Source organism: Mastigoproctus giganteus, chromosome 9 (assembly GCF_048544385.1).
Source record: "Mastigoproctus giganteus isolate SK-2022 chromosome 9, ASM4854438v1, whole genome shotgun sequence".
NCBI lineage: Eukaryota > Metazoa > Arthropoda > Arachnida > Uropygi > Thelyphonidae > Mastigoproctus > Mastigoproctus giganteus.
In genome coordinates this window covers 212,460,798-212,476,450 of record NC_143583.1, presented here as the reverse complement: position 1 = coordinate 212,476,450, position 15,653 = coordinate 212,460,798, and the positions used below count along the sequence as shown (strand labels likewise).

At 37.6% G+C, this 15,653-nt stretch overlaps 1 protein-coding gene across 1 annotated transcript in view; it reads left to right on the top strand.

Annotated features, from left to right (window-relative positions):
- Positions 1-15,653, top strand: part of LOC150081103 (laminin subunit alpha-2-like) — a 707,948-nt gene that overhangs the window by 218,111 nt on the left and 474,184 nt on the right. Inside the window, exon 23 of the mRNA XM_090380924.1 lies at positions 10,793-10,976. Coding sequence (XP_090237050.1) covers positions 10,793-10,976 — 184 coding nt within the window. The remainder of the gene's footprint in view (positions 1-10,792; positions 10,977-15,653) is intronic.

Here is a 15,653-nt window from a genome sequence, read left to right as displayed (position 1 = left end):
ATTAACCTAACTGCCCTCTTCTGAATGGAATCAAGAAGCCTGAGAGAGGTTTTGGGGGCACCACCCCAAATGTGGGAACAATATTCCATGGCAGGGCGGATTTGCGATTTATACAGAGTGAGCAGCTGTTTGGAAGAAAAGTAACGCCGAGAGAGCGAAAGAGAAAACCAAGTTTTTTTAGATGCAGAGGAAGCAATATTTGTAATGTGCTTGTGCCAAGAGAGATTAGAAGTCAGGGTAATCCCCAAGAGATATATCCTTTTGCCTAGAAATTGGAGTGTCACTAAAGATAAGCATAGGAGCAGAAGAATCCTTTTTGCGAGATATAAGACAAGACTGAGTTTTAGAAGGGTTGAAATCAACTAAGTTGTCTTTGCCCCACTGGAGAATTACCTGAAGATTGGCATTTAAGGAATTGGTAGCAGATTTTCGAGAAGTTGAGGCTGATTGAGCAGGACAGGATTTCTCAAAACGGAAAGTTGAAGGCAATGTGCTATCATCGGCAAAACTATGGATAGGATTTCCAGTCAATGGAAGAAGGTCATTGATATACAAGAGGAAAAGAGTGGGGGAAAGAACTGAACCTTGGGGGACACCGGCATTAGTAGAGAAGTTAGAAGACAGAGAGCCATCTACCATCACCCTCAGTGAGCGATCAGAGAGAAAACTGGATAACCAATTACTAAAAACAGTTGGCAAACCATAAGATGGAAGCTTGTTTAGAAGACCTTTATGCCAAACACGATCAAAAGCCTTTCAGATGTCAAGAGCAACTACTTGTGTTTCACCGAACCTTTCCATTGAAGTAGTCCATAAATGGGTAACATAAGCCAGGATATCACCAGTGGATCGACACTAACGGAATCCATACTGGTGATCGTTGATCAGACGGAAGGTTTCTAGGTAGTTTAAGAGTTGGCGGTTAATAGCTTTCTCCATTACTTTAGAAAGAGTAGAAGTAATTGCAATGGGACGATAATTGGATGGGAGGGATTTGTCACCCCTTTTTAGAAACTGGCTGGATATGAGCAAATTTCCAAGCAGAAGGAAAAACACCTTTGGAATAAGAAAGTGAAAAAAGGCAGCAAAGAATAGGAGTAAGTTCAGGAGCACAGATTTTGAGAACAAGTGGAAAAATACAAAGGGTACTAGCAAAGTTTTGCAATATGACGCAACAATGAATCACAGGAAGCTGCTTGTTGCTGCATGTTGAGACATGTTCATACGTGCATAGTAGCCGCCGTGCCAAGTCGATGGGCTTCAGTTATTCATTAGTAGTGAGAGTGTAAAGTGCTTGCGATGGCATCGTGGTCACGAAATGAGATAAGGACAGTTTTGCGGTATAATTTCGTGCGTGGTTTAACCATAGACCAGTGCTTAGAAGAAATGACTCTTGCACTAGATGATGATTGTCCACATCGTACAACGATATTCAGGTGGTATAGAGAATTCCAAAGGAGAAATTTCACTCTGGAGGATTCTGAGAGGCCGGGAAGGCCACGAACGTCAGTTACGGAGGAAAACGTTACTGCTGTGAGGAAAATGCTTGACGAAAACAGGCGAGTGACCTACCAACAGATAGAGGATACTTTGGGCCTAAATGCACCAGCAATTCGTTCGATTCTGCAAGATCATTTGCACGTGAAGAAACTTTGTTCTCTCTTGGTGCCGCATCAACTGACTGAAGAGCAGATGACACGACGTGTGACTTGGTGCCGGGAGATGTTAAAAAAAGTTTGATAAGGGACAATCTCGGTATGTGAACAACATCGTGACAGGTGACAAGACTTGGCTGTACTATTACGATCTGCCGACCAAGGCTCAAAACAAAGTTTGGGTCTTTGATGATGACGACACACCCGTAATTGTCAGAAAATCCCGATCTGTAAAGAAGAAAATGATAGCTGTATTTTTCAAATCGAGTGGAATTGTGGAGCGTGTCGTTTTGGACACGCAGAAGACAGTCACAGCTAAGTGGTATACTGAACAATGCCTGCCTAAAGTCATTGGATCTATGAAGAACCTGAGGCCAAAGTCAAGAATGGACACCTGGTACCTCCATCACGATAATGCTGCAGCTCACCGCGTCAAAGCCTGCACCGAATATTTGACCACGACAGGACTGAAACTTCTCTGGCACCCTCCCTACAGTCCAGACCTTGCTCCTTGCAACTTTGCACTGTTCCCGCATGTGAAAATGAAGCTAAAAGGGAGGCGGTTTTCCAGTGATGAGGACCTTCTACGGGTTTGGGACAACGAGTGTGCTTTACTCCCTAGTGAAACTTGGCAGAACTGGTTTAAAGATTGGTTTCGGAGGATGGAGAGGTGTATTGAATGTAGAGGAAATTACTTTGAAAAAATTGAATAAACAAAGCTGTATTGCAAAACTTTCCTACTACCCTTTGTACTATCAGGACCTGGAGCTTTCTTAGCATCAAGATTCATCAAAATCCATCTGATATCCTTTTGACGGAAGACCACAGGAGGCATTGAATGGACCGTGTTGGGAATGGTGGGAGGTGTTTTACCAAGTTCATTAATACATGACCTGGAAGAAAAATGGGATGCTAGCAGGTCAGCTTTATCCTTGGCTGAAGTGACAACAGAACCATCTGGTTTGGACAGAGGTGGAAGCAGAGATGGGCAAAAGTTGCAGCCAATAGCTTTGGCAAGAGACTAGAATGCTCGGCTACCATTAGGGCAAGAAGCAAGTTTTCTACTCTTAGCCTGTTCAAACTCTAGTTTGGACTGATTAATAACTGCTTTACAATTGTTGCGAGCTTTGGTGTAGGCAGAAAATGAAACTGAAGAATTAGAAACAAGCCAATCACGATATGCAACATTCTTCTCTTGAACAGCCTTAGCACATTTATTGGAAAACCAAGGTTTAGATAAAGGACGAGATTTTAAAGTGGAGTGTGGGATAAAGGATTCCATTCCTGCAAGAATAATTTCACTGACATGATCTGAGCAAACGTTGACATCAGAAGTTTTGAAACAGTAATCCGACCAAGGAAAAGAAGAAAAGAAGTCTCGCAGGTCATCCCATTTTGCATTCTTGTAATGCCAAACAACACGAGGTTGGGAATAGCCATGAGATAAAAGTTCCATTGGAGAAGAGACAATCACTAAGTTGTGATCTGAAGTGCCTAAAGGACCTCTTACTTCGACCGTGTACTTAGAAGGGTTGTTTGTGAGAAAAAGATCAAGCGTATTGGCTGTATGATTAGGATTGTCCGGTATTCTTGTAGGTAAATGAACAATCTGTGCCAGATCATTAGTAATTGCAAAAGCCTCAGCATCTCGACCTGCTGGGTCGGTGTGACTAGAAAACGGAAGCCAGCTGGAGTTGTGAACATTAAAATCACCAAGGAAAATTACCTCATTGTTAGGAAAGTTGGACTGGAGAAAGTCAAGTTGCAACGAGAGGAAGTCAAAGAGCTCCAAGTGATTAGTGGAGTTGGGAGAACGGTAGAGACAACAGATGAATTTGACACAATGAGGTAGAGAGATTTTAAGCCAGAGAAGATCAAAGAGAGGAGATTCCAAATTGCCAAGTCTCTGACAGGGAATATCAGAACGGACATATGCACAAGTATCACCTTTGAGGCGAAAGGAATCATACAGCGAATAATTTGGGCATCTGAGATGAGCAGTAGTTGAATCAACCGATAACTGAGATTCTGTCAGAAAAAGTACATGTGGTTTGGCAGACTGCAAGTGGAAATGGACATCGTTTAGATTAGAATTGAGACCACGTATATTTGTGAAATGAATTAGGAAGTCCTTGGGAGGTTTAGATCTTTTTGCAGATAAGCTTGTTCTATTAGTATGACAATTCGTGGTGTATTCAATAGTAAGAAAAAGTGGGTGGGACATGCTGTATGAAGTAATGAAATTTTTGGATATGGCGTACATGTGGTAAGAATATACCCAGATCCTTGACATAACGTGGCCTCGACAATGCTCCCCGCATACACACTACTCGGACTCCCTCCAGTCACTATCTGGCAGAGTAGAGGTAGCAAGATTATACACTAGCTGATCCGGAAGCCTCCTAGAGAGTTACCAATAGGTTCGGTCCTGTGTACTAACTAGCGGCCGGCCTGCGAAAACCATTTTAGAGCTGTACCCTCGAAATGTAAGGAATATTGGATCTCGCCACAACATTCATCATAACCTCAAAAATCATCAATCATACTGCATGATGGAAGAGATAGGGAAGGGTTGACCAGAACTTAGCTCTAGAGACTAAACATGGGTTCCACCACTTCAAGCCTCCAATAAGCAAAGTGGTGGTATTTCACTGGTTGATGAGAGTCATCTACCACCTAGTACTGCCTGGTAACATAGAGGGGCGGCATTCCTCCATGTGGTGTGGGCGCCACACCTCGACCCCTGCTTACGTTGGTTCACACCTGGGTGGTCACCCACCATGTGCTTGTGCATGGAAGTTATACCCAGGATTACTAACAGTCCCACCATCGTGAAGGTGCAAGCAGAGGATTTGGCTGTCACAGACCGTCCAGACTTTGCCGAAATTGGGTCCACTTGACTTGAGTGTTACCCGAATATCAGTTCCATCAGCGTTTTAGACTCCCAGGTAGCAAGTACAGCATATCTGGCTTATCTGAGAGAATGTCTGTGACAACCTCAAGGACCAAACCTGCAAACGCCTTACCTATAATATAAAATATGTTGGCCAAACCAGCAATAAACTGCATCTAAAACTTAATCTTCATAGATCTGACATCAAAAACTATAATAACAGTAAAAATAATGGCAAAAAAAAACAAGAAATAGAATACACACATTTTCAGAAGCATTGCTTCACTAATATCTTAGCCCATATGCCTGACCCTGTTTTAAGAAATATTTATGTTGAACTTATGATGAATTTATGTTGTATTTATGTTGAAGACAGGAAGAAATATTTATGCTAAAACTGAAGATATCCTTATGGCCTCAACAACAAATTAGCCATAGTACCATTACCAGCTGTATAGAAGATGTCTGTATTTATGAGAAATTTCAAATGTTTAAATGTATTAGCAAGCCAAGATGCACCAAAAAAAGCAAGCCTAGAACCAATAATAATTTAAACAGGCACAAACTGGGCAGCTTTACCCAGACTATAACCAATTGGGATAATAATGACATAGAGGTGCAGCAGATACATTATCTGCTATTCAGTACAAAACATAGTGTCAAAAAAGCACTATATAAATTTATCCACAGTTATGAATTCAAATCTAGACACCTATTCTACCTGTTAAGTGACATTTATAAATTTAAGCTAAAATCATTAAATTATAATATTAACAAGGAACTTTCTACCATCATACTAAAATTTCATAATACCACCATGGATCGCATCAATATAAACCATTGCATTAACTCACATGCAGTTCTCCTTCCAGCCAACTGCCAAAATATAAAAATCAAAGCCAGTTACAGATATACTAAACCTTTTGGCCTTCTGGCCTGTAATTACAAATCCCTTGCTACCAATATGGATATAGAAGAAATAGACACCAACACATGCATTTGCCACAAGGCTGAATTAGAGCCTTATGTTAATTCTCACCATGGGCATATAATAACTAGTAACCTGGAGATAATACTTTACCAGGATCTGAGAAAGATTCTTTCTTATGGTTACAAATGCAGGCTGTATACAAAAACAAGCCTAACCACATTCAAAAAATCAGTTGTATCATGACCACCTCAACTACTGCTTCATGCTAGCTTATAAATACAACACACCTATTGAATATTTTTGTATGGGGATAAATACTGTCTTCAGAACTAATACATAATTATAAAGCCTTAAAATCACATGGATCTCCACCTGCCAATATAAACTGCAATATCTCCATACTTAAAAAAACAATTATCAGAGCTGCACCACCAGTTTATCATCACCCCTGTAGACAAAGCTGCCAGCAACTATGCCTTCACATGTAAAGCTTTTTTACTTTCATACACTAAATGCTGAACTCAATTCTAGTGAAACATACAGTGGTCTCCGACAGTTTTTAAATTCTGTACAGTGGGATAAACTGACGATGTTACCAACAGTAAATTCTAAGTGGGAAGCATTCAAGGAATTAATCGTGGATGCTACTAAAAGTTTCATACCTATTAAGAAATATTGTTCAAGGTTTAGGCCTAATGGTTATCAAATGAACTAATGAGACTTGTGAGAGAGAAGAAAAATGCATGGGATGCATATCAATTATCAAGCAACTCAGAAGCCTATGGCAGATATAAGCTAGTCTGTAATCAGGTCACAAAGGAGGTTAGGCAGGCGAAGGCTGATTACAAGAAATCCTTGGATAAAAGGATGGTTAAGTGGGAGAAGACAGAGGGTGGAAATCTATGGGTGCTGCTCTTCTTGGACTAATGTTATTAGTGGAGTCCCACAGGGTTCTGTGTTAGGTCCACTGTTGTTTTGTATATTTATCAATGATATTAATGAAGATATATCAGGCTTAATGTCGAAGTTTGCAGATGATACAAAGGCTGGCAGAGTTGTTAATGACAGTAATGGCAGTGTGCTACTGCAACAGGATCTAGATAATTTGGGCAGATTGGCTAAGAAGTGGCAATTGAAGTTTAACCTTGACAAATGCAAAGTACTGCATATGGGTAGAAGTAACCCCAGAGAAATGTACCAACTGTGTGGTACTACACTTAAGGTGGTAGAAAATGAAAAAGACCTGGGAGTAATATGAAGTTTTCTGAGCAATGCAGACAGGCTGCCAGGTCAGGTCATGGGGTTTTGTCAATGATATATAGGAATTTTGCTAGCAGGGAGAAGGAGGTGATTGTCCCTCTGTATAAGGCAATGGTCAGGCCATGCCTTGAGTACTGCATACAGGCTGGAGGCCTCATTTTAGGAAGGATGTAGATTTACTTGAGCGTGTACAGAGAAGGGCAACAAGATTGGTGAGGGGAATGAAGGGATTCTCTTACCAAGAGAGGCTTAAGTTCTGCAAATTGCAGTGGCTGGAGACTAGGCACCTGCGCGGTGATCTGATTGAGGTGTATAAGGCCTTGAATGGGTTGAGCACGCTGAATTCTGATGGGATCCTTCCACTTATTCAGATTACTAACCTAAGGGGGCATAAATTCAAATTAAGAAAAGACAGATGTAGAATAGATGTGTGGAAATTTGCCTGTAGCCAGCAGGTGCTGGCTAAAGGCAAATTGGTTAATTGCTGGAACAAACTTCCATCTGTCGTTGTGGAAGTTGATAGGTTGAATAAATTTAAGGAGGAACTGGACAGGCATTTGGAGGGAATGGTGTGTTTTTTTTTTTTGACTGATGCTGCATAAGCTCATACACTTGCTTTCTTGCATCACATGCCACTACTACTACTACTACAAGCCTGTGGCGAATAATGACAATATCATAACAAAAAAGTTAGCTATCAACAAAAAATTAAAACTCAATATTAATAATTATAATTTTCCATACATATACTTCATACCTAAGTTCCATAAGAACCCAATAGGCTTCAGATTTATTACTTCATGTAAGTGCAGCTATGCATACAAACCTGGCAACACTTTGGAGCAGTTACTGAAACCCATCATTAATATCCTACCTGACAGCAGGATTATCACTAACAATATCCTCATTTTTGCTACTACATATAGTGGCTATTCTGATACATTGAGACAGAATGATATTAGCATGTATCTTTTTGGAGACATTAGAATGTCTCCAAAAAGACATTGGAGCCTTGCATAATAGCAATATATCCCATAGCTACCCCTATTGGTAGCCCTGCCAGTTGCATCATTGCAAATCTATACCTGTACTGATATGAAACCTCACTGCCTCTGGAAATCTGTTTATTTAGGTACATAGATGATTTATTTGTAGCAATTTACCCCAACTTCCTACAAGATCATGCTATACATATCCTGAAGAACTCACCTTGGAAAAAAGCCAATAATAATAACCTTGCAGCCAACTACCTTGATTTAGATATAGATTGTAATAACCCTCAGACCACAGTCAACATATACAATAAACGGGAAGCTTTCAACTTCAATGTCTTTAACTTCACACATTGGCATTCTAATGTCTACAAAAAGATACATGCTAATATCATTCTGTCTCAATGTATCAGAATAGCCACTATATGCAGTAGCAAAAAATTGATAGTTAACAATATCAGAAACCTCTACCATAAGCTTCTATACAACCAGTTTCCTACAGCCTACCTGTATTACCATATCAAAAAGCACTCCTTATTATCGAATATAAAAAGTTGATTAACTACACCATTGATATCAATAATATCATGGCTAATTGATATTCTATAGCTGCTAGGCTTGTACATAATGTATAGTCTATACTCCTAGTTTCTTTGATGTCTTACAAACATAGAAAACTTATACCTACTGATTGGCTAACCAAGGAGTATATTATTATTTTATTTTTATTATTCATTTATTTTTTAACTTTTTTATTCTTTTATTACTTTATATACCACACAACTGGCTTAAACACTGAAGTATACTTAGCATTAGTAGAGGCATATGATGCAAGCTTATGCAGCATCAGCCAAAAAAAAAAAAAAAAAAAAAAAAAGAAAGAAAGAAAGAAAAGAAAACCACTCCCATTTTACCCCTACATTTGTTCAAAATACCTGCCCAGCTGAGCCTTAAATTTATTTAGGCTATCAACTTCCACAACAAGGGATGGAAGTCTGTTCCACCAACCAACTACCCGCTGGCTAAAGGCAAATTTCCACACATCTATCCTACATCTGTCTTTCCTCAATTTGAATTTATGCGCTCTCAGGTGATTATTCTGAGCAAGAAGAAGAATCTACTCATAGAACTATATTCATGGTCCTACTATAGGAACAGGAATAGCAACCCCGAACTGCCCGAGCAAGATCTATTTGTGTCTTCTTCCATGTTCTTTATGCTTTCCTACCTTTCTATATCTTTTTATTTCTCATGAGCCATTAGTTTATCAAATGCAATATTCGAGATGCTCCTTTTCTGCTGTAAACACTGTTCTCACCTAAACAAAGTTTAGTGACTATTTAACGCTACTTTGCGAGCTTTTTACTCCTTTCTAACCTGGGATTTGACTTGGCGCATTATGGCCTTAGCTGCCAATGCGCCATAAAAAACCAAATCAAATCAAATCAAATCTAACCTGGGATGCATTACTTCATGTTTTTAATACCTACCCCTATTATATATATATTCAAAATTTAATTTAATTTAATCTAACTTAGTTTCTAACTGATGACACATAATTTAATTTTACTTTAATTTATTTTAATTTTGATTATTTCCTTAACTTTCCAATTTATTACACACGGGGTTGCTATCTTATACCATAAATACTTCAGAACAGATTTAAGTTATACTTTTATTATTTACCTAGTATTTGTGATACGTTTTGATTATTTCATGCCAGATCTAGTTTCACTTATTTTTAGGTTTAGATTATTCGTCATTTGAACTTTTTTTTTTTTTTTTTTTGTCATATTTTGATAGAAATTTTTGAATTTCACATTACAGTGTGGGTAAGTATTACTGTTTAGATTTTATGATTTATAAATTAAAATTTTGTGCAATCAACTGCTTTTTTTCCTCAATGAGAAAGTTGCTTCTCCTCCTTTGTTTAGTCTAAACACATCTTTTTGAAAAATTGAATTTTGAAATGAGTGTAAACCATTATATTGGGATAAAGGAAAAAAATATAATAATGATAATAATAACAATGCAATGGTTGTAACACATGGAGGTACAACACAAACTGGCAGCTGCACACTTACTGACATTACATACAATCATTGTGTTTTGGTTTTTAGTTCAAATAAAATTGCATTTCATTTCAGAATTACAGCAATGACATTTTTGGACTATACCAAAGATGGGGAACAACTTGAGAAAAAAGCAGTTGATTAGTCAAAATTTTAATTTAAGAGCTCATAAATTCTAAATGGCAATATTTTGTCCAGTTTTAACAACCAATTCAAATATTTCAGCCCAAATATGATACAAAAAAAGGTTCAGATGACAAATAATGTAAGACTAAAAATAATCAGGATGGTGTTTGTTTTTAGGCTTAATGCAGGACACAAAGTTGATAGCTTAAATAGATTCAAGGCAGAACTAGACAGACATTTGGAGGGAGTGGATGGGTGAAATGAAAAGGGTGCTTTTTTTGGCTGATGCTATATAAGCTTGCTTTATTGCATCATGTGTCTATGCTAATGCTCAAGTGCCCTTAAATAAAACATCCTATATAATTAAATTCTGCTTTTTGTTTTATGCTATTTCACATAAATAATACATACTTAAAAGCATGAAACTTTCCTCTTCCCATGGCATTTGTTCAATTAATTCTTGAAGTTTTTTGTTTAACCAGATTTGAATCTGCAAATGTAAGTAGGTTCATAAGCCTCAAAGGCTTATCCATTTGGAATCATTCATTTTCCTCTAGTGTTAAGGGATTTTAGCTTGGACATCTTCAAATGAGTAACAGCTGGCTAAATCCAGTTCCATGAACTGGAATTAGCCAGCTGTCACTCATAGTAAATAAAGTTCACTTTGCTGTCATGAGTTCAGGCCTTTTCACAGATAAGCAATTCTGTTTAATACTCATAGCATGCTTAGATTACACATATCAGACACCATTTTTCTGTTTGATCTGTGAATAATAGATGAAAATCACTTCTCCATTATTTATCCTAGATTTTTTTAGGTTATTATTATTATTTTTTTAATTTTAAAATGTATCTTAATTTAGGGAGGGTACTGGAATTTAAATTCTGGTAATGGATGTGAAGAATGCCACTGTAATATCACTGGATCAGTGTCTACTGCTTGTGACCAGATTACTGGACAGTGTAGTTGCCAACCTGGAATAGGGGGACGATTTTGTGATCAGTGCTTGCCCGGACATTTTGGTTTTACTTCCAGAGGATGTAGAAGTAAGCAGATCTTGATCTCTCTCTTTCTCATTTTTTAGATTAAAGTTAATAAACTGTGAATGATATATAAAAATTACTACTTCTCCATTACATGTTCAGTTTTTTATATTATTTTTTAATTTAATTTAATATAAACTCAATTGCATCTTAATTTAGGAGAATACTGCAATTTAAATGCTGGTCATAGATGTGGCGGATATCCTGTAAAATAATTTTCAAGATTATTGATGAAAATATTTGTAATGCTTTTCTCTATTTTATTCGGAGTCCTTCTGAATTCTTATTATGAATAAATACTGAAACCTGTCATTTAGAATAAATCTAAAACCTAATTGTGGCCTGTCTGTAACATTACACAACATTCCTTTCAGTTTCCATTACTCACCCCAAAAATCTGTCTGTCTCTGGCTGTATGATTCCATTGGCTTGATGGTTGTTGAATCATTTTTTGTGCACTCTAGAAACTTGTGTATGAAAATCCCAGCATAATGCCAGTACATGCAACACACACACACACATGCACACAGCCTCACAGTATTTGATTTCCTGCTTTATTTGCTGTTGTGTGGATATATGACACTGTCCCTGATGGATTAATTGATTCCTTGGATCATGAGCTGTATCTGATTATGCCATGTATTAGTAATGGCCGCATGGTGCAAGAAAGCCTATGGCTTATGCTGCACCAGCCAAAAAAAAAAACCGAATAAAACAATGATAAAAAATATAATAATAATTAATAAAAGAAAAGGAAATTAAACCTATCATCCTATGCACTTCCCTGACCCGAAGGTACTATCCAGATGACTTTTGAATTTCCCCAAACTGTCAGCCTCTACCACTCATGTAGGCAACTTATTCCAGTAATTTATAACTCGCTGGCTAAAATAAAACTTCCTGTAGTCCAATCAAAACATTTCTTCCCGTAACTTGAATTTATGTCCCCTAGTTCTAGCATCATTTATAATCTTGAAAATTTCATCCTCATTACTGATGCCTCTCAGAGCCTTAAACACCTCAATCAAATCTCCTCTAAGGTGTCTAGTTTCCAAACTCTGCAACCCACATATTCAAAGTCTTTCTTCATAAGGACGCCCTTTTGCCGATCTCACCAGGCGAGTTACCCGTCTTTGCACCCTTTCAAGAAGCTCGATGTCTTTCTTTAGGTGCTGTCTACATACTTGAACACAGTATTCGAAGTGTGGTCTAACAAAAGCCTTATATAATGGGATTATCACGTCCCTATCTCTACTTGCAAAAGTTCGATAGATCATCGATAGGACCCCTTGGGCCTTCCTTGCAACCTATTTACAATGCTCAGAGAATTTCATGTCTGACCGTATCGTAACACCCAAGTCCCTTTCCTCCAGTACTGGGTTTAGTTGAACTTCACCAAGTGAATAAGTTATTTTGGGATTACTGTTTCCCAGGTGTAATACCTTACACTTTGTTGGATTAAAGCATAGCTGCCACTTTTCTGACAATTCCTGAAGTCTATCTAGGTCTCTCTGAAGAAGCTCAGCTTGGCAGTGATCATTAACTACTCTACCAATTTTATCACCATCTGCAAATTTAGACATCACGCCCTCTATCCCTTCATCAATGTTATTTGTGAAAATTAAAAACGGTGGTCCTAATACTGATCCTTGGGGAACCCCACTTCTTACATCAACCCAATCTGAGGAATAGCCATTTATCACAACCCTTTGCCTCCTGCCCTGAAGCCATCCTGCTATCCATCTAAGGATTTTCCCAGTGATTCCAACCTGTTCCAGCTTATAAAGCAACTGCTCGTGTGAGATTGAGTCAAAAGCTTTGCTGAAATCTAAATAAACAATGTCGAAATTATTCCCTAAATCCAGCTTGTAAGTGACCCTTTCAAAATAGCCAACCAGATTTGTTAAACATGATTTTCCCTTTACAAAACCATGCTGAGTATCCTTGAGAATTTCAATTCGATCCAAATGATACTGAATTCCACCCTTGATCATTGCCTCCATGATTTTCCCTACCACTGAAGTCAGACTGACAGGTCGATAATTTCCCACTTCACTCTTAGAGCCACCCTTATGTATGGGAGATACATTGGCACTTTTCCAATCCAAGGGAATCTCTCCAGAGTCTAGTGATGCTCGCATAATTAGCCTCAATGGTTCAATGCACTCACTTGCCGCCTTGTATATTGTGAGGAAAAAGGGCCTGAGTGTCAAGTGTTCTTATGACTGAGTGAGTGAATAATTTATCCAAAAAGTTTGGGATATGCAACAAGCCAGATTTCAGGACAGCACATTTCCTACTTTGTACCCATTGGGAATCAGTAATCGAAAATGAAGTTCTCCATACTTTGAAGCAGCTATACAGTGTGTAATTAAAAAGGCAAAAATAATTGAACATGGATGTAACAAACGCCCAAGAAAAGTTTGCTGTGATTGTTCAGTTAGCCATAAAAAAGAAAATATTTTTAGTTTCCAACACAATGCATACAACCAAGGGACCTTTCCAAATAAAAAAAAAAAAAAAAAGCAATAAAGATTAATAAACTTAAGTTAATAAAAATTAATATCAATGAAGTTTTATTTTCAGAGAACATAAATGTATGGGATGGTAAGTCATCCCTCTAACCTGCATTGCCAATAGGTCAAAATCTAGAAATACGAGTAGATGCTGCATTCCCCTATCCATAAATTAGTAAATGCCAGCATTCTTGTCAATCAATTATTAAAGACAATTGAGAGATGGCTACATCATGAATTTCAGAACAGGTTGATGGATGATGAACTGATCAATAATATGCCTGACAATTAATGCAAACTTTAAAAACACATTTAAAAACAATGCATTCCATCAATGTTGAACCATTGAGGTGTTTTGAGTGCGGATAAACAATGAGGTATTGCAACTTCAGATATTTAATACACTCTTAGAAGCTGTATAAATTTGGCAAACTGTGGACTTAGTTTGGTAGTCAACTGACTTTCTATCATGAGTTCTTCCTAAGACCAAAGCATGTTTCTTTAAGGTAGCCGAAAAGTGTGCTAGCTTCAAACAGAATTCATAAATGGTAAGTTGCCAACTGTATTTTGGGAAGGGGTAAGTTAAATATTATTTAACTTTAGCTGAAATATAAGCATATTTGGATCAAACCATTTCATTCATTAGCTCTACTTAGGGAAACCAGTTTTTTGCACCAAATTAAAATGGTTTGTGAAGCAAAAAAAATAACCACAAGTTTCCATTACTTCTCAATATCATTGAAGATAAAAAAACAGATGAAGCAATAGAATTTTGCATTATAAGTTCTGACCATTTCAGTGTGAGAATCAATCAGATGCTATTATAATATAGGTAACAATTGATGTATGGTGGTAATTAGTTAGGAAATGGACAAATGCAGAAGGAAGCTATAACAAATTAGCCCAAATCATTCTTGGCATATTCACAATTCCTCATAGCAGTATTGCATGTGAGAAGATATTCATTCAACCAGCTGAATAAATAAAAACACACTTCAAATCTCTTTATACTAATGCTTTGGAAATTCTTTTAACAGTCCAAGTCTTGGACAGTGGAATCATTGTTATAAAGTAAACTTTACCTCAACGTTAAAGAGGGCAAAGTATGCAACAGTATCTTTCTTGAAGCAATTGTAATCAGTTGTTGCCTAACAGGTAATCCAGTCAGAAATCCGCAGAAAGAAGAGTTCTAGGTTGAAAAAATGTTCAAAGGTCTACTCCATTCATTACAGTCATCTGATCTCCAGTTTTTTAAAAGTTGGCAGCTATGGATGACCATCACAAACCCCATCCCCCATTGCAGAAAGTGATACAAACCAGCTACATGGTGCTACACTCTGTTTACATTCTCTGGTGCATCAACTACTCAATAAGCCCTTTGTAATGAAAAGGGTGTAATAAGTTGTTGAACAGCTTAAGTGATTCTCAGGTCTGCTAGTAGAAACCTTTAATTCCAGACAAATAGAACAGGTAATAACAAAGTGAGATCTATTAAATAGCACAGAAGAAGAAGAAGAAATGTTCAAGAATTAAAGGATCAGAAAGTAATTCAGACTAAGCGAATTTCTTTTTACCTATAGGTTTCTTGGGCTTTATCACTTTCAGAAAGTTGTAGTATTCCTCATCGATATCTTGGTCCTGAACAGTCTGCAGAAGCTTAAACTTGTTCTTAATTTCCAGTACATTCTGCTTTTTCTCCTCTTCTGTTATCTCAAAGACCTTCATATTATTTACTCGTCAATTTTTTTCCTTTCTTTTCTTACATCTATATCAAGTGTGCATCTTACCATTCTGTGATCACTTCCAACATTTACCTTGTTCAGGATGGTAATATCATTCACCCTATATCTTCTGTTAGTGAGGATGAAGTTAATCCATTTGGGCTCTTCCATGCCACTTTCTGTTCAGCCTTTTCTTGAAAAAAGTGTTCATTACTGACATCATTCCTCGGGCCTCTGCAAATTCCACAAGTCTTTCACCTCTTTCATTTCTTTCACCAATTCCAAAATTTTCTATAGTCCCCCTTTCTGCACTGTTTTGTCTCTTTCCAACTTAAGCTTTGAGATCCCCCATAATGATAGTGTAGTGAGTTTTCTGCTCATCTAGAAGGCTCTCAATTTCCGTGTACATTTTTTTTCAAGCTCTTCATCATCATGGCTTGATG